The sequence below is a fragment of the Acinonyx jubatus genome, chromosome A1 (assembly GCF_027475565.1).
Source record: "Acinonyx jubatus isolate Ajub_Pintada_27869175 chromosome A1, VMU_Ajub_asm_v1.0, whole genome shotgun sequence".
Lineage (NCBI taxonomy): Eukaryota > Metazoa > Chordata > Mammalia > Carnivora > Felidae > Acinonyx > Acinonyx jubatus.
In genome coordinates, this window is record NC_069380.1 from 25335691 (window position 1) to 25357510 (window position 21820).

Consider the following 21820-nt stretch of genomic DNA (forward strand, 5'->3'; position numbering starts at 1 on the left):
TCCTTTGTCACTAATAAGTCATCTCCCTTAAAAACTATTCTAAAATGTACCTTTGGAGTAGTAATTCTTAAGAGAAAATAAATGATTTTAGCACCCTTGCTCACCCACTATATTGCTCGATCCTAGCCCAGACACTATGGAGATAAGCATGAGACACAGTATCCTACCCACAAGGTTTAATTCAGGGGCAAAATGAGTAAAACAAACCTTACTACCAAGAAAGAAGAATCAAGCAAGACTAGAGCAGCGAAGGAAGGTGGCTTCAACTAAAAAAGGCAAACAAATCCTTGGTGGGGAGGGGAGGGGGGACACAAAGGGGAAAAGCAGGGGCAGGTGCCAGGAAGCTACTGTAAAAGGGATTCCAGCAGACTGAACCAGAGAGGGTAGAGAGGATGGGTGAAGCTTTCACAGGACTGCTTCAGGGGACCACACAAACATTTACATGTGATTTTTCCAACAGAAATGACGAAACGAGACACCTGACTAAATGTGTGAGTAAAAGGAGTCTAAGAATTATCATGGCCAAGAGAATAAAAGACTGATGATGTTATCACTGACAGAAATATGAATATCTGGAGAATAAACGAATGGAAAAATCAATATGACTTTTGTAACAAAAAATCCAAGTGGATTATCTGTTCAGACAACTAAAGATGGGTGGCTCAGTCGGTTAAGTGTCTGACTTCTCCTCAGGTCAGGATATCATGGTTTGTGGGTTCGAGCCCAGCACTGAGCTCTGCAATGACAGCTCAGACCCTGGAGCCTGCTTTGGATTATGTCTCCCTCTCTCTCTCTCTGCCTATCCCCCACTCATGCTTTGACTCTCAAAAATAAATAAACATTAAAAAAAAAAAAAAACTAAAAAAAAAAAAAAAAGATGGGATTGGACATCAGATGAGAGCCCAGACCTTTGTCACGGCTACCACTGAGAGGTCCAAGACCTCTGTCATTTCTCCCCTAATTACTGCAGTAGCCTCCAGCTCCCACGCTTGCCCTCAGAGTCTCTTCTCTACTTGCTGGCCAGAGTCATTCTTTAAAATGTAAAACAGATCAAATCTCTATTCTGTTCAAAACCATCCAGTGGCTCCCCACTTTTCTCAGAATAAAATCCAAAACTGTTACTGGTTTACAAGTTCCTTTATGACCGGTCACTGCCAACTCCCTTCTGCTCCAGCTTCCTACTACCACTAGCCCACTACTCTTCCCGTTGGCCCATCTATTCCACCCTACACTGACCTCCTTGCTACTCCTGGAACATGCTAGGCTTGCTCCCACCTCAGGGCAAATGTGTTGTTGCTTCTGCCTTGAGAACTCCTAGCTGGCTTACTAACACCACGTGGCTACGTCTTCCGGACGGAGTTCAAGGCTGTTCAAATCCCATCTTCTCAATGGACCCACACTGACCATACTAAATTTGCAAGCCCCACCCTCAACCCAGTACTCCTGACACCACTCTGCTTTTTTCTCAGATAATTTACCACCTTCTAGACTAAGATACAATTTACTCATTATGTTTATTATTTGTTGCTATTTCCTCTTCCTTAAAATGTAAGCACCATAAAGGCTGGGATTTTGCTCAGTGAAGTACCCCAACTCTAAATAAAAGAGGTCCTGCAAACAATAGGTACAAACATCAGTTTGTTGAATTAATGAACTGCTGCAGGAGGGTCAAAGGTAATGAAAACTTAGAACGCCAAATGCCACCGTGGTTCTATCAGCTCTAATCCTACCCATTTCTTCCAATATTTTCTATCTCCGTAATGATCTCACCATTTATCCGGATGCTCAAGCCAAAAAAGCCTAGAAACCATTCTAGACTTCTCACTCAGCCAATTGTCCGAGTCAATTCATCACCAAAAGCTGTCAAAATTACCTGTTATCTCTCGAAGAGGATATTCTTTTCCACTCCCAAGGCACCAGTTCAAACTTTTTTGTCTGTAAACTAGACTATCAGGTCCACAACTGAGTTTTTTGCTTTGATCCAACAAGGACTATTTAATGGATTTTAGATAGATTATGACAAAGTATGACAGGTAGGAGAAAGCAAAGTGAAGAAGAATAGGGTATCTGAAGGCAAGAAAAATGCTTTTTATCTTTACTTTCCCTCCTCCTATTCAAGGCACACTTATTCATATAAGTATTCATATACTTTTAAGGTACAGCTCAAATATTATCTCCATTTTTGAAGTCTTTCCCAGTTCCTTCAATTAAAGTGCATACTCTTTTTCCTTCTTTATACATAGCTCCATGACAGTACTTTCTGTAACACTTATTTTTTCCACATACCAGTTGCCCAACTGAACAAAAGTCTAGTCTTACTCTAACAGAGCTTAGAATTAAATATCTACTGAACAGATGAATGAATAGCAACTTTTAGTCGAGGATTTGCAATTATAAAGAATAAAACCTAAGTTCGAACAAACACAAGGGCGTAAATTATAAAAGAAACGTAAGTTATTTAATTTCCAACAAATAGTAGATAAAAACACTAGACCAAAGATCCAAGCAGGAAAAAGTGAAGACAACACAGGCATTTCTCTCTAGATACTGGTACAGAGATAAGAAGACTAGCTAAAAATATATTTAATAGAGAAATAGACTTAGAATTTCACAGAGAAATGTGAAGGCAGAAAAAGAGTCAAACCCCAAATAGTCTTAAAAATAAAACATGTTCCCTCAGACAGGAATACTCAACTAGAAACGAATTGTGGTCACAGAACACTCAAGAAATGCAGAATGGTTTAATTAAGAAGACAATGTAAAACATATCAGTCCCCTCTAATTCCATCCTCACAAAAAAACTCTAACATATAAAATTGAATCATTAAAAACAGTGGTTCATTAAAAAACTCTATGGAGTTGTCTTTTTTTTTTTTTTCCCCTCGGTCATTGAGGCAATCCAAAAATACTGAACGGGGGCACCTGGGTGACTCAGTAGATTAAGCGTCCGACTTCAGCTCTGGTCATGATCTCGCGGTACAGGAGTTCGAGCCCCGTGTCAGGCTCTGTGCTGACGGCTCAGAGCCTGGAGCCTGCTTCAGATTCTGTGTCTCCCTCACTCTCTGCCCCTCCTTGTTCATGCTCTTGCACACACATGTGCACTCGCTCACTCTCTCTCATAAATAAATAAAGCAGTAAAAAAATAAATAAATAAAAATCTCTATTGGCTGAAGTTCATCAAATGGTATACACACAGACAGCTAAACTGCAAGCACATGGCTTAAAATAAACTTGAAACCTAAAGTGTTTAAAAACAAGATGTAATATAGGGGCACCTGGCTGGCTCAGTCAGTAGAGTATGCAACACCTGATCTTGGGGTCATGGCTGAGTTCAAGCCACATATTGGGCCCGGAGCTTACTTAAAAAAATATATACATCTATAGATAGCTAGAGCTATAAAAAAAAAAAAAAGAAAAGAAAAAAAAATCTAATAATAACAGTTAATAGTCACTGACCATTTATTATGTAGAGTGTTGTGTTTTAAATATATTCCTATTTATACATAAACATAAATAATTATTATCCCATTTCACAAATAAGGAAAACAAAGCCCAGAAAAGTGCAAGGAGAACCAAGGAACAATGACTTAAACCGAAATGACTGCTATTAATAAGAAAAAAGTTTCCTTATCGTGTGCAGCATCTAGCAGCAACTTAGACTTGCATTTGTATTACCACAGCTCTACAAAGCAAGAACATATTGTCCAAACTCCAGAAGAAGGATGACAATCTTGATCCACTTCCATATCCCTGCCAAGATAATCCTTATAATACCATATTCACTTTGGAGTACACTGTAACCAGAAATGTGAACACAAAATGTTCAAAAAGAGAACAATACTAACTAAAGAATTTAACTAAAGAATTTACGAGATTAAAAATGGAAGATAAAGGGGTGCCTGGGTGGCTCAGTCGGTTAAGTGTCCAACTTCGGCTCAGGTCATGATCTCGCAGTTTGTGAGTTCGAGCCCCACATAAGGCTCTGTGCTGACAGCTCGGAGCCTGGAGCCTGCTTCGAATTCTGTGTCTCCCTCTCTCTCTGCCCCTCCCCTGCCTGCACATGCTTACTCTCTCTCTCTTTCTCTCTCTCTCTCTCAAAAATAAATAAACATTAAAAAAAATTTAATGGAAGATAAATTTTGAGGATAACAAACCTTATCGTTCTAAATCACTGTCTTTTAAAACTTTCATTTTTTTTAATGTTTTATTTATTTTTGAGAGACACAGAGACAGAGCACTAGCGGGGTAGGGGGAGAGAGAGAGGGAGACACAGAATCCAAACAGGCTTTAGGCTCTGAGCTGTCAGCACAGAGCCTGCTAAATCACTGTCTTTTATATAGGTAATAAATCACATGTTGAAAAAATTAGCAATTTAGTAAAATGTAAAAAGGCTGAAATAGGATACCTTTTTCTACAAAAGTAGTTCAAAATTTTCCTACCTCAAACTTTTTCACGGTTCTGCCTCCTATTTACGATCTTGGTACTATGCCTCTTCTACTCCAGGGACAACACAAAAGTAGAAAAAACCCACAGGTTCAATAGGTATTATTAAATCCTATCAATCACAAGACAAACACCATATTCCTTGGATGCACCTGTGCTATGCCCTGCAAGGCATACAATAAATATTTGTTGAATGACTGAATCCTCTCCAAGAGAAAATGCAAGTATTTAGCACTTTCTACCTCCCATAATACTACACATTATTATAGTATCAATATTATTGTAGCATCAGAATAATGCAATAAAACAAAACTTTTACCCTAAACCACATGCAGAAAAGTTATTTTACCCCTGTGTTACATTCTACATTAAAAGTGGGGGAAAATACTAATATTTTTTAGATCAGTTTTTATAGCTACTGGTATTCTAAGACATCACAAAAAATGTATCTGAACATATTCTTTTTTTTATAACAATAACATCCTTAACATACTATAATTTCTTATAGCCTTCTTTGTAATGTTTAATGCAGATATGACAAAATCACAAATCATTTTCCTTACACAACCAACAAACTTTTTAAATTAGATATAGGAAATTAGCTCCATTAAAATGAGTTGCCCTGCTACATTAATAGTAATATTCTACATTCAGAGAAGGTTAAAAATCAAGAAACAATGAAAATAAACATATACATATGCTGCAAAAAATCTCCCTCTCTAATGCACAAACTGAAACACTTGCTCCTGATTTACTGAACTGGTAGAATATCAGAGCAAACACACAAAATTTACAAACTGTACTTAACACAGAGCTTCTTGAGTGTCAAAACCAAGTAAAAACAGTTCAAATCTCGGTACTAAAAAGGCTCTCTTAGAACTGAAACCTACAAAGGCAAAAATTCAGACTAAAATATTCCCTAATATTAAGCGGTATTTTTTTAAACACAACTTATAGTTGCTGAATATCAATTTACCAAAACAGGAAAGTATGACCTTATCTTGGCAAAACTCAGAATACTGTTTCTTCAACATCCTAGAAGACAGCTTGATGCACCAGACTCTTCCATCTGCTTTGTTCTATTTCTTCATGCCCCAAATGGAAATTAAACCCTTCGAGTAACAGCCAAAATTTCATTAATCACAGGAAAGTAGAGAAACAAATAGCATGAAATGAATAACAGAGGTAGACAGAACAACAGGTAAAGCAGCCTTGATAATGACCTTAAAGTGTAATTTGAGACACAGCATCTATATAACAAGTACTGGAATCACATTAAATAATTCTATTCCCACTTACCTGATGAGCTCTCAGTAAAGACTGTTAATGTCTGTCCTCCAACACTTTGTAAGACAAATGGATGTTCTCTAGGGGTGCTGACAGAAGCTGGTTTTCCGCCAATATCGTGAATATTTGCAAGATCCTCATTCAAAGTAAATGACACCTAACAGACACATTAACAAAAGCTTATTACAACAGACTTATGTATTCAAAGTATCTTTCACAGAAATTCTGATTATAAATCAAATACCTTTTTAAAAATATGAACCTCAATTTCTAGTCATTTTATTCAACATTTTTCTTTTATTTTATTATTTTTTTAATATATGAAATTTACTGTCAAATTGGTTTCCATACAACATCCAGTGCTCATCCCAACAGGTGCCCTCCTCAATACCCATCACCCACCCTCCCCTCCCTCCCACCTCCCATCAGCCCTCAGTTTTATTCAACATTTTTCTAAAACTTTATCAAAAAATCCTTAATACTTAGTCATAAAAAGAGAATCTATTCCCATTTGTCAGAATAATGGGGCTAATCTACCATTATAAAGATGGGTGACAGCTTTCAAATGTTTTCCTCTGGTTTATGGCTGAAGAAACTCTAGCTCCAAAACAGGAATAAATTTTTTCCCCTAAGGTCTCTGAAGTCAAGGGATTTTATCCTCTTCCATTTATATCCTTACAAATGTATATACTTAAATATATAATATAAATAAATATATAGCAAAGGGCCTGGCACATAGAAGGAAAACAGTATTTGCTTAATGAATATTATAAGAGTATTTAAAAGGTGACTGTACTTAAAGGGGGGAAAAGTGAGCTATTACTAGAAAGCTTAAACATTCCCATAAGCAGGGGATGTATTTCTTTTTTAGGTCTTAATGACTGCTGTAGGAGTACATGGTGCTGTTTTATTTTTGAATACTTTAACAAATACAAATAAATACTTACAAAGGTAATTCAATATTGAGGTTTAGAATAAAAAAGACGTAGTAGACGTTTTTTCACAAGGATTTTTACTAAATACCAGCTCTCCCCAAAGGAACCTCACATTTTATATCAAAGGGATTTATAAACATAAAATACTAATCTCCCAACCACAAAGGAAAGGCCATAAAGCATTTATTAAATACTTCTCTAGTATGTGATAGGTACCACAATTATGTCCTGGACTTAATGGGTCAAAACCTAAAGCCCTGAAAAATCCAGACCAAATGCCTTTGCCACACTGAAATAATATTCGAGTAATACTGAAGCAAGAATAAGCCTCATAGTACCCAGTGAAGGGATACTTTGGGTCAAAGCAGAAAAATGCTAAGAATGAACGACTAGAAAGGACCATTCATTCACACAAAAGTGACATTTATACTGTTACGTGTTCCTCACCATCAGCCAGTGTTTTGATGTAGTTTTCCAGAATGCAAACACCACCTTCTCTTTACTATTACTAATACATGGTAAAATAATCTCACGTTTTCAATAAAATATTCATAGAAATAATCTTACCTCAGTCCTTCCTTGATTCCTAAAAGAAAGGAAAGAATTTTATTTAGATTTCATGTTTTCTTCAAATGTATGTTAAGAACTAAAAGAAATAACACTATTTCATATTTACATAAAATATAGCATTTACATAGATCAACTAATATTTACCCTTGGCTCTCCTCAACTAACCTACTTGTAATCATTTGGTAAAAATAAAAACCACATTAATCCCCTGTGTACATGTTATAAGTTTATATCACTTAACACTATTGCAACCTGTCCTAATAAGTTTATCCAAGTAATGATCTTGTTACTGTTACCTTTATTTCTGCATACTATATAATAGTCTAATTTTAAAAACCATGTATTAAATATCTACTCTAAGCAAAGTACTGGATGTAATAATATCTGTTCCCAGCCAGAAGATATAAAAGCTATATCCATAACTACAAGAGATAAATTTTAATTAATGTTTAAGAGAATCCCAATGTGCCAGGATCAGATAGGAGACCATTTCTTCCATTCTAGGAGTTGAGGAATGGCTTAACAAAAGAGAAAGCCTGAGCTAAGTCTTGAAGGGTACTGGGATTTCAACAGGCTGAGACAGGAAAATAGTATCAGACGTATCAGCTGAGCAAAGCCACAAAGAGTCTGATCATGAAAATGTAGTCACATTTGCTCGGAGAGTACAAACTAAGGAATAGTGGGAGATGAACTATAAAGGAGAACTGAGGCTAGACCACAGAGTATCTTGAATGTCACAGTGCAGAGCATGGACTTTATTCCTTAGGCAATGGAGAGCCACACGTATTGCATGAACAAAAGAATACAGTATAAAACATGCTCCTAGAAACTTGCACCAGAAAATATATATAAAATGGATATGAAGACCAGTGAGAAAACTACTGTTTCTCCCTAACACCAGACTGAGTTCCAACCTGCCTTCACTCAGAGGCTCAACCACTCATTCCGTGATGAAGTGTCTACAAACATCAGGCATTGTGCCAAGTGCATGGTATACAGTATGAACACAGGTCTTTGTCCTCAAAGGTCCTAGTTTAATGCAAAACGATTCGATCCATGAACAACATAAACAGGATAATAACTTTATGACAGGTACAACGTGCTGTCAGGAAAATGCATATGAGAAAGCTAGCAAAAGACAAATTAAATGAGAGATGAGGTCAACAACACGGAGGCATTCCAGGTTAAGAGAGTAATCCAATTAAACACAGAAGTGAGAAGATCTAGCACATTCTTTCTAACATCAGTGAATGGTAGGCTTGAGTCAAGTGGTAAAGAGCCTCTTGGGCCAGACTAAGGAATCCAGAATCTTAAACAGATTTGTTTACTGCAGGACTCCTCAGAGTCTTTCACATATTAAAATGCAATGTTGATCACCCTTTTGTTGGGAAGCACCTAAAAGAGAAGTGAAAAAATTCCAAGATTTCATGTAAAAATATGCATTTGCAGCTCCTCTCAAAAGACTGGAAGATTTGGCATCGATAGTGCCCTCACCCACCCCTCAATTCAGTATGACAATAATCCCTTTGACATGCACAGACAGGCAATGAATTCATTGCAGTCCCTTCCCCATTACTCCTGGACCTGGCTTCTAGGGACATTTAATTAAGCTAACCTTTCAGACAGAGGTGCCGCAATCAAAATAAAGGCAAAGATGCAGGGAAAGCACTTGCAGAATGTTTACTGAATTGAATTGAGGTTAATGCAAAAACTCACAAAAAAGTAATGAAGGCTTTAACCAGGCAATGGCAGAATGCAAAGAGGAGGAGTGTGTGGCAGGATATCTGAGCTGTCAGAACTGACAGAAGAAACGATTGGAGGTAGGCAGCAAGGGGAAAAGGACTGATTAAAGATCATGCTGACATTTCCAGTCTGGGGGATAGAAAATCACCCAGATGCAATTAGAGAACACAACAGGGGATGACAATTTTATTTTCATATATTTATTTATAACATCATCTTGGCTGGAATGATAAGAGATTGATGAACTCTGGATGAGTTAATTTTCTAGAATAAAAAAGACTTAAGACTTATTTTTAAAGGATTAGATATTCTTTTGTCTTGGCATATAAATGTATGCAGTATACACGACCTTTTGTCATTCAATATTACCAGTAAAATATATCTTTTTCATGATAACCTGTGGTTAAAATTATAAACATCAGCTACTGTAAAACACGGTAATATCCTCAGAAATGAACGCAGTGAACACGTAGCCCACCCTTTCACTGAATGCCTCACAATGCTGTGCAGTCAGTCCTTCATCACTCTGAGTCCACTTCTCAATACCCCGCCACTATTTCTTTACACTCCAATCCAGTTCCTCTGGCCTTTCTAGAAAATTGTCTTTTTCTTACACTTTTTAAATACTTCTCAGATTTGACATCAATGGGAGGAGACTTTTCACTAATTACTGACAGCCAATAAAACACCCCCTTTTTGAAGGTTAAAAAAATCAACCAAATAATACCAAGTCTTTAACTGTGCTCCAGGATTTTTTGTTGGTTTTGTTTTAATTCCTCTGCATACATTCCCTTCTTGAAAAGCCAGTTGAAAAACCATTAGATGGAGCCAAGGAAGGTGGGTATCTGAAGACTGGGTTGAGAAGAGGCAGCATAACCCGAATGGGATGGAAAGCAAGTGCCTGGGGCTGAGGGGATAGCCTGGGGCAAGGTGTCAGCACCCAGGAGGGTAAGGAAGGCATCCCTATAGAGGAATGCTTCAACAAGAAGTGTGTCAGAACCTAGCAGGGTCAGGAAATAAAGGGGTGTGGGGGGGTGCCTGGGTGGCTCAGTGGGTTAAGCGTCTGGCTCTTGATTTCCACAAAGGTCATGATCTCACAGTTTGTGAGATGGAGCCCCAAGTCAGGTTCTGTGCTGACAGCGTGGAGCCTGCTTGGGATATTCTCATTCTCCCTCTCTCCCTCTTTCCCCGCCTCCCACCCCTCAAAATAAATAAACAAACATTAAAAAAGAAGAAGAAGAACTAGGACTCCATGGAGAAATGCCTGACTCCAGGCTCTCACAGAAATACGCAAGGTGAGTCCAAAATCATTTTTCTATGACAAAAAGTAAGTGCTCAAAGAATGATGAAGACATGCCAAAAGGCCATGGGGCTGCACTACTGAACTGCACACTGTACAAAGGGGCATGGGAACCGGGCTAGGAGGCTTCCAGTGGCTGCATTTTGGACAATCTGAACATGAGAATAAATGATGATAGTAACAAACTGTGACTCACTGACTAAAACTGGAATCCACACTAAAAACTGGAGTTCACACTAACACAGCTAAATTAATAAAAATTTATTAATAAATTAATAAAGTGGAAAATCTGATGAGAAAGGAATACATAGGGGCGCCTGGGTGGCTCAGTTGGTTAGGGGTCCAACTTTAGCTCAGGTCATGATCTTGCAGTCCGTGAGTTCGAGCCCCACATCGGGCTCTGTGCTGACAGCTTGGAGCCTGGAGCCTGCTTTGGATTCTATTCTGTCTGTCTCTCTCATTCTCTCTCTCTCTCTCTCTCTCTGCCTCTCCCCCACTTGCACTCTGTCTCTCTCTCTCAAAAATAAATAAACTTAAAAAAAAAAAAGACATGGAATATATAGTCTCCAAGTACCACCTCACAGAATATTAATTATAAAAGGGAAAAGAGTAAATTTACAGTGAAAAAGCATAGAAGACGCTCCTTAATCAAGTGATCAAAGTTACCACTACCAGTAATGGGACAAAATGAAAACACATAAACCTTACTAAAATACAGTAAGAACCCAGTTTCACCTGGTATATAACCCCAATCTAATCATGAAGAAACACCAAACTCAAATTACATAAAATAACAGCCTTGTAAACATCAAGCATGTTGACACTTATACAGTATACAAGTCAATCAAAGACTTCCAAATGTTCTAGATTTAAGGAAACTGAGAGAACGGACAACAGAATGTAATTCAACGTTGTGGACTGGATCCTTTTGCTATAAAACAGTCTGGAGATAAGTGGCAAACCCTGAATAAAGTCTAAGGATTAGGCAGTACCATATGATGTTAACCTACTGATTTGGAGGGGTGTGCTGTGATTGTTGTAGGAGAATGTCCTTTTTGTAGTCACCAAAGAACCACAAAAGTTCTTTATACTGTTCTTCTAACTAACTTTTCTGTAGCTTGACATTGTTTTAAAATGAAAATACTGGGGTGCCTGGCTGGCTCAGTCGGTGGAACGTACAGGACTCTTGATCTCGGGGTCATGAGTCCAAGACCCACACCGGGCATAGGCCTACTTAAAAATTAAAATAAAAAATTTTTTAATGAAAAAGTTTTTGGGGGCGGTGGCTCAGTCGGTTAAGCATCTGACTTCGGCTCAGGTCTGATCTCACCGTTTGTGAGTTCAAGCTCCGGGCTGGTGTCTGTGTGGCCGGCCCAGAGCCTGGAGCCTGCTTCAGATTCTGTCTCCCAGTCTCTCTGACCCTCCCGCACTCACACTCTGTGTCCCGCTCTCAAAAATAAATAAACATTAGGGGCGCCTAGGTGGCTCCATCGGTTGAGTGTCCAACTTCAGCTCAGCTCATGATCTCGTGGTCTGTGGGTTCAAGCCCCGCATCGGGCTCTGTGCTGACAGCTCAGAGCCTGAAGCCTGTTTCAGATTCTGTGTCTCCCTCTCTCTGCCCCTCCCCCACTTGCACTCTCTCTGTCTCAAAAATAAATAAACATTAAAAAAAGTTTTTTAATAAAAATAAATGAACATTAAAAAAATTTTTTTAAATAAAAAGTTTTTAAATTAAAAAAAGTATTAAATAATTTCAAAATGTCCCCAGTTTACTTCATTAATTCCTTGCTACAGAATTTGAGAATGTTACTAATTTTTCTCTATAACAATGATGAAATGAATATCCTCAATCTCTGCATCACTAACTTATTTCTTTTAGAAGCTAAGTGCCATGAAAATGCTGGGTCAAGAGCATGAATATTTTATTATTAATATTTCTAGCCTTCTCATTATCCCAGTCCCACACTGCTGGATGAGTTTGTCCATGTCTTTCTATAAGGGCAGCACCAAGAACTGAACTGTTGGCACTGTAGCTAACTGGCAGAGAAAACAGCAGGATTATTATTCTACTTTGTTCTGGGCAGTAATGTGTGTGTGAATACATGTGAGTGTGTCATATTGTATGTGTACACATATATATGTTGCCAGGCTGGCCTTCAGAAAGTTTGCGCCTATTTAAACTCCTATCAACAGTAAGGGTTTCTAAATTTAGTCAGTTTTATAACAGGAAAATTCTATCTCATTGATTTTTTTGTCCACATATTTTTTATTAGTGGGCCCCCATATGACCCTGTTAAATGCGTTTAGAAATAAAGCTAGAACTCAAGAGCCTGGAGCCTGCTTCAGATTCTATCTCCCTCTCTCTTTGCCCCTGCACCACTCACACTCCCTCTCCCTCTCTCTCTATCAAAAATAAACATTAAAAAAAGTTTTTAAATTAAAAAAAAACAAATAAAACTTAACCTAAAGTAAAACCGTAAGCTAACTGAAACGCAGTACACATCACACGTCCAAAGGTATAAAAATAATCCAAGTGCAATGCTTTAGAAACATTGCATAAACTGCCTAAGAGAAATGGCCCCAATGTCACCAGCTGTTACAACAGGCTGGATTCTCCTGTTTTCAGGTGTAAACGGAACCAATTTGGGGAGAGCTGCACTCCCACCTGCATGTCTTCTCCCCGTCCTCTGCCTCTCCCAATTCCTCTACTCCACAACACTGTCTCTGCTGGAATGAACAACCGCACCACACAGACCTTCCTGGCTTCTGGCCTATCTAAGGCACTGCAAACTGCTGCTGCTTACCTTTGGGAGATGTGCCAGGGAAGGGAGGTCCATACCCACACATCATACACAACACAGAGTCTGTACTATGCAGTATGTGGCACAACAGTAGGTAAACACTACTGGCTATTTTACATGCATTGAACCCCTGAAGTATTAATACCACAACCTTTTAATAGATGAGGAAACAGAGAGGGTAAGCAACTTACCGAAAGTCACACAGCTAGTAAGTTAACAAGGTCTAGATAAAGCCCAGAGCTGAATGACTCCTGAGTCCATACTCATAGCCACTATGTCACACTGGCTCTTTAAAACCTTGTTTTCATGCTTTACCCAAATATACTTTTTTTTTTTTTTTTGGCAACACAGATCATCCATAAACTGGTTAGTCTTCCTCTAAGAATCCATACTTGACTATGTATCTCCTAGCCTTAAAAATATTTGAAGATGGTTTCACCTGGTCTGCCTTAAATCTTCTCTCAACAGCCATAGTACCTTCAAATATTCCTCATAGGACACTGAGTTTTTTAGTTTTTTCTTTGTCCTTGTCTCACTCTACTAAAGGAACTTATCTGTCCATGTCTCTAAGTACAGCACTAGAACTGAACTTAATATTTGCACCATATGCTAAGTGGCAAAGAGAAGAGTGAGATTATCATCCCACTTCATCCTAAACAACAAACATCTACTAAGGGAGCCTTTTGTTTATAGCCACATCTACTTTAAACCAATTAAAATCCTGAGAACCTAGTCACAGGCACTGCAAAGCCATTCCTCATCACCCTACATTTAATAGTGAATTTAGTAACTCAGTATAAGGAATGAAAACTAAGAGAATTAATAGCACAAACAAGACAGACAGCCAGGAGACCTACCATGGAACAAGCTGTTTTTAAGCATTTCTATAGCAATGTTAGTAATTACCATAAAGCTGTTCTCATCATTAAAAGGATTTAGCTCTATAAGACAAGACTGATTATATTTCATGTTAGGTAGATGATCTGCCAGGTCCTTTAGCTAACATAAAAAAATACATGCACACCTGATAACATTAAAAGCAAAGAGTTTATTGTCAAGACCAGGATACTCAAGAGAGTGAAAGCAGGGACACTATTAATAACTGCATAGGGAAAACATGTAAACTGGGACTATTCCAGGCAAACCCAGGGGTATGGCCACCCTATACTAGATGCAACTGTGTAAACTGTCTGCTTTAAATTAAGGAATGAATGAACAACCGCACCATGCAGATCTTGAAATTTTCTCCCCAGCAAAGGTTGATAAAACTGCAACATACCCACCGTTGCTGATTTAGCATGCTGCCTTTACTTCAGGGAGCAAAGAGCTCGCAGAGTTTTGCTGAACCTCAGCTTTTATCCCATTTCCCATACTAGTCCCTTCTTCCCTGCACCACCCCCCCAAAAAAAATTTACATTCTTCAACCAGGTATTTTCTTCCCACAGAAGTTTTGAGGAACACAATATTCATGGCAGAAAAAGGACAACATTTGAGTTTACAAAACATTTTAACAAACCCTAAGCTGTTTTTGCTCAAAAACACTCTATGGGTTGGTAAGGCATTATTATCCACATTTTACAAACAAAAAAGCTACGGTTTAGATAGCTAAGGCCAAATAATTATCAATAGCCAGTTAGGACTAGAACCCAGGTCTTGAGCTCTAGTATAGTTATTACATAAAACAACATGGTCCACCATTAAAATACATTTTTCCTGTAGTCTGCCTTTCTTCAGTGACATATTGCTGAGATTTAATCTTGATAGAGAAAGCCAATTATAAGAAATTCTGAAGTCCACAACTGAAATAGTAGGTAATTATCTGCATTATAAGGGATTCCATGTTGAAAAAGAAAAAAGATCACCCCAGATTTCAATTAAAAGTATGCAAAGTCTGCATTCCCTTATACTTTCAATAAAAGTATGATAACTCACCAAAAAATGTTATTTATCTACAACTTTCCAGAAATATGTTAATTTTCCAGTTATAAATGCAAATAAATGACAACTATTTCCATACTATCTCACTGGATTCATAAAACAGGCTTGCAAAACAGGCAACTTTAGGCATAAGGAACCTAAACTCAATGTGTACAATCGCACTGATAGTAAGTGACAGAGCCACAAGAGAAACCTGCTGCAGTTTTCTTACAATTCAAGGCCTGAATTCAAGCCTCGTTCTGCTATTAAATGTGTAACCATCTCTTGAGAAAATAAGATATTACTTGTCCTTACCTAACTTTAGAACTTTGGATATAAAACCATGCCTGTTTCCAATCAACATCTTGTTAAAACAAAATGAAGGGTTAAAAGATCTGTCAGAACAAAGGTAAGGAAGAAAAAAAAAAAACTAGAAAGAAAACCCTGGGGTCAAATAACACTTAGAGATTGAGAAGATGAAGAAGCCAGCATTAGACTGAGAAGGAACAGTCCCCTATGGACGACAATCAGGAGTGGTGTCCCAGAAGTGAAATGAAAAAAAGGGTTGGAGGATTGGAATAATCACTATGTCAAAATTCTGTTGAAGGACAATTAAGAAGGCTGACAGGTGACTCTTAGATTTAGGAAGGTAGATGTGCCAGATTGCAAAAAAGGACTACAAATCCTTCGCAGTGACCCCCACCAGGAGGTAGACTGTATTACTCTCCCCATGAACCTGGGCTTGGCTATGAGTTGCATCCTGAGGAGTCTGGCAAGCATGATGCAAACACAGGTTTGCTAAGTGCTTGTGTATTGGGACTTCTCTCTCTTTTGCTCTAGGAGTTTTCACCATCATGTGAATGAGCATGCTGCAGATAAAACACACACGGCCACTGTCCCAGCTGAGAGCAAGCCAACCACTAGACACATGAGTGAAGCCATTCTAGCCAGGAAGGCCAGGTCAGTCCCAAACAGAAATGCTCCACAGAATTATAAGCAAATAATAAGGTTTTTGTTCTAGGCCACTAAATTTGGGGGTGATTTGTAGTGAAGCAAAAACTATAACTAACTAACTAACTAACTAACTAACTAACTAACTAACTAACTAACTAAAAGGAAGGCACTGGAGACCAACTAGAGCTCTTCCAATGGAGTAGTAGGCAGGAAAATCTGATTAAAGACTGAATGAACAGAGTGGAATGCAAGGCCTCTGGCTGACACCAGCTGAGCTTTGAAAGAGGCTTCCCTTTGTAACAAGGTCATTTCTCTAATCAGGAAACTAAACCTTTACATTGTTTTCCAGGTGTTCCCTACCCTCTTCCAATACCTCTATAGATAGACATGGTGACACCATGGCAAAGTCTTTCTACTGAAGCACTTACTGGGTACATCTAGTTATGCCCAACCCAAGCATCCATCTTCACAAGATGTGGAGAAGATGGAGGGATGAGGGAACTACATACTCTGCTGCTTCACTGCCAGTAAGTTTTACCAATAAATCTGACTTTATATTTACACCTATCACTAGAGAGGGGTGTGTGTGTGTGCGTGCACGCACATCTACACACATGCACACAAATACACATGTGCACACACAACTCCTCACAGCGCACCTAACCATCTCTTGACAATCCTTGATGTGCTCATTCTCATTTTCCAGGTAAATTCCCCATCTGAAATAGAACTATTATGACTTGTAAAAGCATTTATAAAAATTTCAAAAACCAGCGTTTTAAGATGTCAAAAATAAATAACTTACTTAGCAATCCGCAGTTTCCCAACTTCACCTCTTCCAGGGGCTTTAGCCCATTGCTGGGACAAATATTTAGGAACCTACAAAAATAAAACACTAATAAGACCATGTTTTAGATGCTAACAAACTTCTTAAACATAAAATGACATAATGTTTCTATGTTACTTTCTGCCTGTAATAACTGATCATTAAGTATCACACTCTCATACATTTTGCACTACAAGGGATACTAAGAAATCATCTTAATTCTCAAAGAGCTTGAAGTCAGTCAAGCTGGTGACACAAAACTAAAGCTAGTCAAAAAACTTAACAAAACAAAGTGCTAGCTTATGTTCCCAAGTAAGTCCTGAAGTTCAGACATGAGAAAGGCTACCAGAAAATGTTTCTCAGAGGGGGCATAACACTCTAACATGATATTATTCAGAGATACCACCAAGTTCAAGATGAGTTCAAAAATCAAATTTTATTGTGCTTAAGACTGTAACTCTGACCAAAGATAAAGGATCTGCTGAAATAAATGATTAAATATCACGACTAACATTTATATAATACTTACTACTTTCCTGACACTGTTATAAGCATTTTCCATACCTTTACACATTTAATCCTCACGTCTCTATAAGGTAGGTACTGTTAATTACCCTCATTTCACAGAGTATGAATCTGGGACATCCAGGGATTATATAAATTAGCCAAGGTTATATAATTAGTAAATGATGGAGTCAGGATTCAAACCCAGGCAGTCTGGATCCAGCATCTATTTGTAACTAGATATATATTTAACTCCCAGGGGCCTGGGTGGCTCAGTTGGTTAAGCGTCTGACTCTTGGTTTCAGCTCAGGTCATGATCTCGAGATTTGTGAGTTCAAGCCCTGAATCAGGCTTTGCACTCACTGACAGCACAGAACCTGCTTGGGATTCTGTCCCTCCTTCTCTCTGCCCTTCCCCTGCTTGTGCTCACATGCATGCGCTCGCTCTTGCCCTCTCAAAATAAATAAATAAACATAATTTTAAAAAGGGGGGGGGTTAATTCCCAAAAATGTTAAGAGAATACATGCTGAATCACTACTATTTCTAAAAAAAAATTTTTTTTTAACATTTATTCATTTTTGAGAGACCAGGAGTGGGGGAGGGGCGGGGGGTGGGGAGACAGAATCTGAAGCAGGCTCCAGGTTCTGAGCTGTCAGAACAGAGCCCGATGTGGGGCTGGAAGTCACAGACTGCAACATCCTGACCTGAGCCAAAGTTGGACACCTAACCAACTGAGCCACCCAGGCGGCCCCCCCCCTTTTTTTTTTTTTTTTTAGAATCCTTACTATTTCTTCTAAGAGGTAATTTAAACTCTGGAATCAGTACACACCTTCAAGGTTAGCCTGCTGTAAGGAATGAGATACCACATGAAGCATAATACCTCACACAAAGCAAGTACTCAATGAGTGTCAGGTGTCACTGTTATTTCCCCCAGTAATCTTGGAATGATAACACGAACGTCAATGCATAACTGAGTCAGAGCTTCCAAACAAGAAAGGAAAAAAAATTCTATTTACCAAGATTTCATTTGCAACAAGAACCACTTAACTATCAAACAAATTATAGTGCTTTGTTTGGATATACAGTAGAAAAAAATCAGAAACAAAAGGGTCAAAAGAAGACCCTAATGGTATTTCTTCAATTATGAATGCATTCTTTACACCAAAATTTATCGAAGACTAGCCATATTCTTTAATAAAGTCCACAGGAGAAAGTTGGTGTCTTTTCTCCATCATATTCCAAGTTCCTGGTTCAAATGAGCCCTCTACATATATAGATGCCATAAGACCTCCTCCCTGACAGTAATAGTGTCCCTTCCACAATCTGTATTTCAAGCAATCACTCTAATCACTATCTCCTATCTTCCTGGCTCTCTCCTCAGTACTTCAACAGTTCTTTCATTCCTTCAAATCACTGACTCTAACATCTAAACACTGGTCCTCAGCTGCCTATGTCCCGTCTTCGCTCCTTAAAGGACTTACAGCCCATCATTACAATCATTTCCTTGCCCCTATCTCCTCCATCATACTGGCCTGGCAGAAACTTAATCCTCATTAAAGCCAGTCTATCTGCTACTTATTTTATTAATTAATTTATTGATTTGATTTGTGTTACTTCTCCACACTGCACCTGAGCAACTGGAAAAAAACACAGTGATGCCAAATAGTCTCACTTGAAATATATGGCCACTAACATCAAGTTAGCCCTTCAAGATGCTTGGCAATTTAACTCCATCTGCCTAGTCAGTTCACTCTCCCACCGCAGATGAGTCACAGGTTCTCTTCACTCTTAAACCCACAACACCTCTCCCTTCCTTCTCCCTCTGTGCTGATAACCTGACTTCCTCTACCAACTGGGAAAGAGGATCCAGAGCACTTCTAAATCTACCAGGTAGCCAAAGCAGGAGCCGTTTATCCTGACTTCCCCTCTAAAAACAATACATGAACAATGGCCAATCCCTCCACTTGTGCCCTGAATTTCTTCCCCTGTAGTCTGATCAAGGACATCTTTCCTTCAATTCTACCCTCTCTTTCCTCTCCCCTCTAATCATCCCCCCTTCAGAATGATGACGACGACGATGACCGTTGACACTAGAGTGCTTACCACATGTGGCAGGAACACTCTTAAGATGTCCCCCAATGATACTCACTTCCTGACCTTCACACCGTTGTGTAATCACCTCTTGTTGAGTGATAAGGGGTCCTGTGACTTGTTTCTAATCAATACAATATAGCAAAGGTGATGGGATGTTACTCCCCTTCCCCTTTGGCTAGGATACCTTTATTCTTTTATTTAATTAATTGTTTCCATTCATTTTTATTTTTTTGGCTACAAAATTTGTTCATGTCTATTTTTTTTTTTTTTTTTTTTAAGTAGGCTCCACACCCGGTATGGGACCTGAACTCACAACCCTGAGATGAAGAGTCACCCAGTGACTCATCAAAACAAGTGCACTTCTTAATCCCCATCACCTCTATCTCCAACTCACCTCCCCTCTGGGTAACCATCAGTTTATTCTCTATAGTTAAGAGTCTGTTTCCTGGTTTATCTCTCCACCCCCCCCACCCCCCACCATTTGCTCATTTGTTTTGTTTCTTAATTCCACATAGACTGAAATCATAGGGTATTTGTCTTTCTCTGACTGATTTGTTTCACTTAGTATTATACTCTCTAGCTCCATCCATGTCACTCATTGCATATGGCAAAATTTCATTTTTTTTATAGCTGAATAATATTGAATTGTGTATATAAATACTACATCTTTACCCATTCATCAATCAATAGACACTTGGGTTGCTTCCATATCTTGGCTATTATAGATAATGCTGCCGTAACCAAAGGGGTGCATGTATCCCTCTGAATAAGTATTTTTGTATTGTTTGGGTAAATACCCAGTAGCATGACTACTGGGTCATAGGGTAGTTCTACTTTTAACTTTTTGAGAAACCTCCATACTGTTTTGCAAAGTGGCCACTCCCACCAACAGTGCAAGAGGATTCATTTTTCTCTACATGGGATATTACTTCTGTGATTAGGTTACATAAGATGGTGACTTCTGTGTTGCTTCTCTCCTTGTTTTTTTAGTCTGCACACTTTGATGAAGTAAGTTGCCAAGCTGGAGAGGCCCAGGTGGCAAAAAACTAAGGAGAGGCTCCAGCCAACAGGCAGGCAGGAAACATAAATGCTCGGACCAATAACCTTGGAGGATCTGAATTCTGCCAACCAGAGAAAAACGTGGAAACAATCTCTCCACAGTTACTACTTCAGATGAGACTCCGGCCCTGGCTGACACCTCGCCTGTAACCTGGGAAAGACTCTGAAGCAGGAGATCCAATTAAGCCCTGCCAAGACTCCTGACCCACAGAGTCATTTTGCAAATGAGGTAACTGAGGCACAGGAAGATGAGCAAATTTGCTAATTTCAAGATCACACATCTATTAAGAGCAGAATCTGTAATTCTTTCTATACACTGTCCCATTTTTCTGCCTCTCTTTTCAGCAAAGCGCTTTGAAAGCATTGTCTCTGCTGGCTGACTACAGTTCCCCCCTTGCCATTTTGTTTTACTGTAGACAGGCTCTACTCTCTACCACTCCACTGAAACGGATGACCCTACTGACCAAGTATCTCCACACTGCCAAGTCAATGTTTAATCCTCATCTTTAACGCCACTCAACAATATTTGAGAACTGTTTCCTCCTCCTTCAAACACTTTCTTCACTTGGCTTCAAGTCACCACAATCTCTCTTGATTTTCCTCATACTTCTCTGGCCTCTCCTTTTAGGTCCCGACACATCTAGATTCTCATCTCCCTGGCCTCTCACCTTTAAAAGGCTCTGGTTTCAGTCCTCAGACCACTCCTCTTCTCTACCCACACTCAACTTTATGTAATCTTATCCAGTCTCGTGACTTTAAATACCATCTGTATGACAACTCCCAAATTTAGAGCAAATCCAGGCTCTCCCCCCAAATCCCAACTTACATATCTAACTGCCTACTCAAACTCTCCATCTGAATATTCACTAGACATTTCAAACTTAAAATATCCATACCAGAACTCTAATTTCTCCATCATAAACGTGTTCCTCATGCAGTTTTCCATGTCTCAGCAAAAGCTCCATTCTTCCAGGTACTCAGGCTGAAACTCCGTGGAGTTACTCTGAATAGCTCCTTTTATCTCACATTCCACATCCAACTGAATGACATATCCAGTCAGCAATACCTTCAAATTGTATTAGGACTCCAGCCCCTTCTCACCAATTCCAGGCTTACCATCCTAATGCAAGCCACCATCACTTTTTATATAATCACATTGGCCTCCTATCCGATTTCCTACCTTCCACTCTTGTCCACACCTAGCTTATTCTCAATACAGCAGCCAGAGTCATCATCTTAAAACATTAAGTAAAATGATACTGTTCTGCTCAAAGCCTTTCAATTATTTAACAGACATGTACATAGTGCCTACTACAAGCCAGGTACTTTTCTAATCACTTTACAAATGTTACTTCACTTAATCCTCAGAACAACTCTATTATTATCC

At 38.8% G+C, this 21820-nt stretch overlaps 1 protein-coding gene across 2 annotated transcripts in view; it reads right to left on the bottom strand.

Annotated features, from left to right (window-relative positions):
* The window catches only part of GTF2F2 (general transcription factor IIF subunit 2), a 153457-nt gene that overhangs the window by 122783 nt on the left and 8854 nt on the right, over positions 1–21820 (bottom strand). For both annotated transcript variants that reach the window (XM_053215805.1, XM_015068922.3), the window contains exons 2-4: positions 16756–16829; positions 7233–7251; positions 5743–5887 (exon numbers count right to left, since the gene is read on the bottom strand). In XM_053215805.1, coding sequence (XP_053071780.1) covers positions 5743–5887; positions 7233–7251; positions 16756–16829 — 238 coding nt within the window. The remainder of the gene's footprint in view (positions 1–5742; positions 5888–7232; positions 7252–16755; positions 16830–21820) is intronic.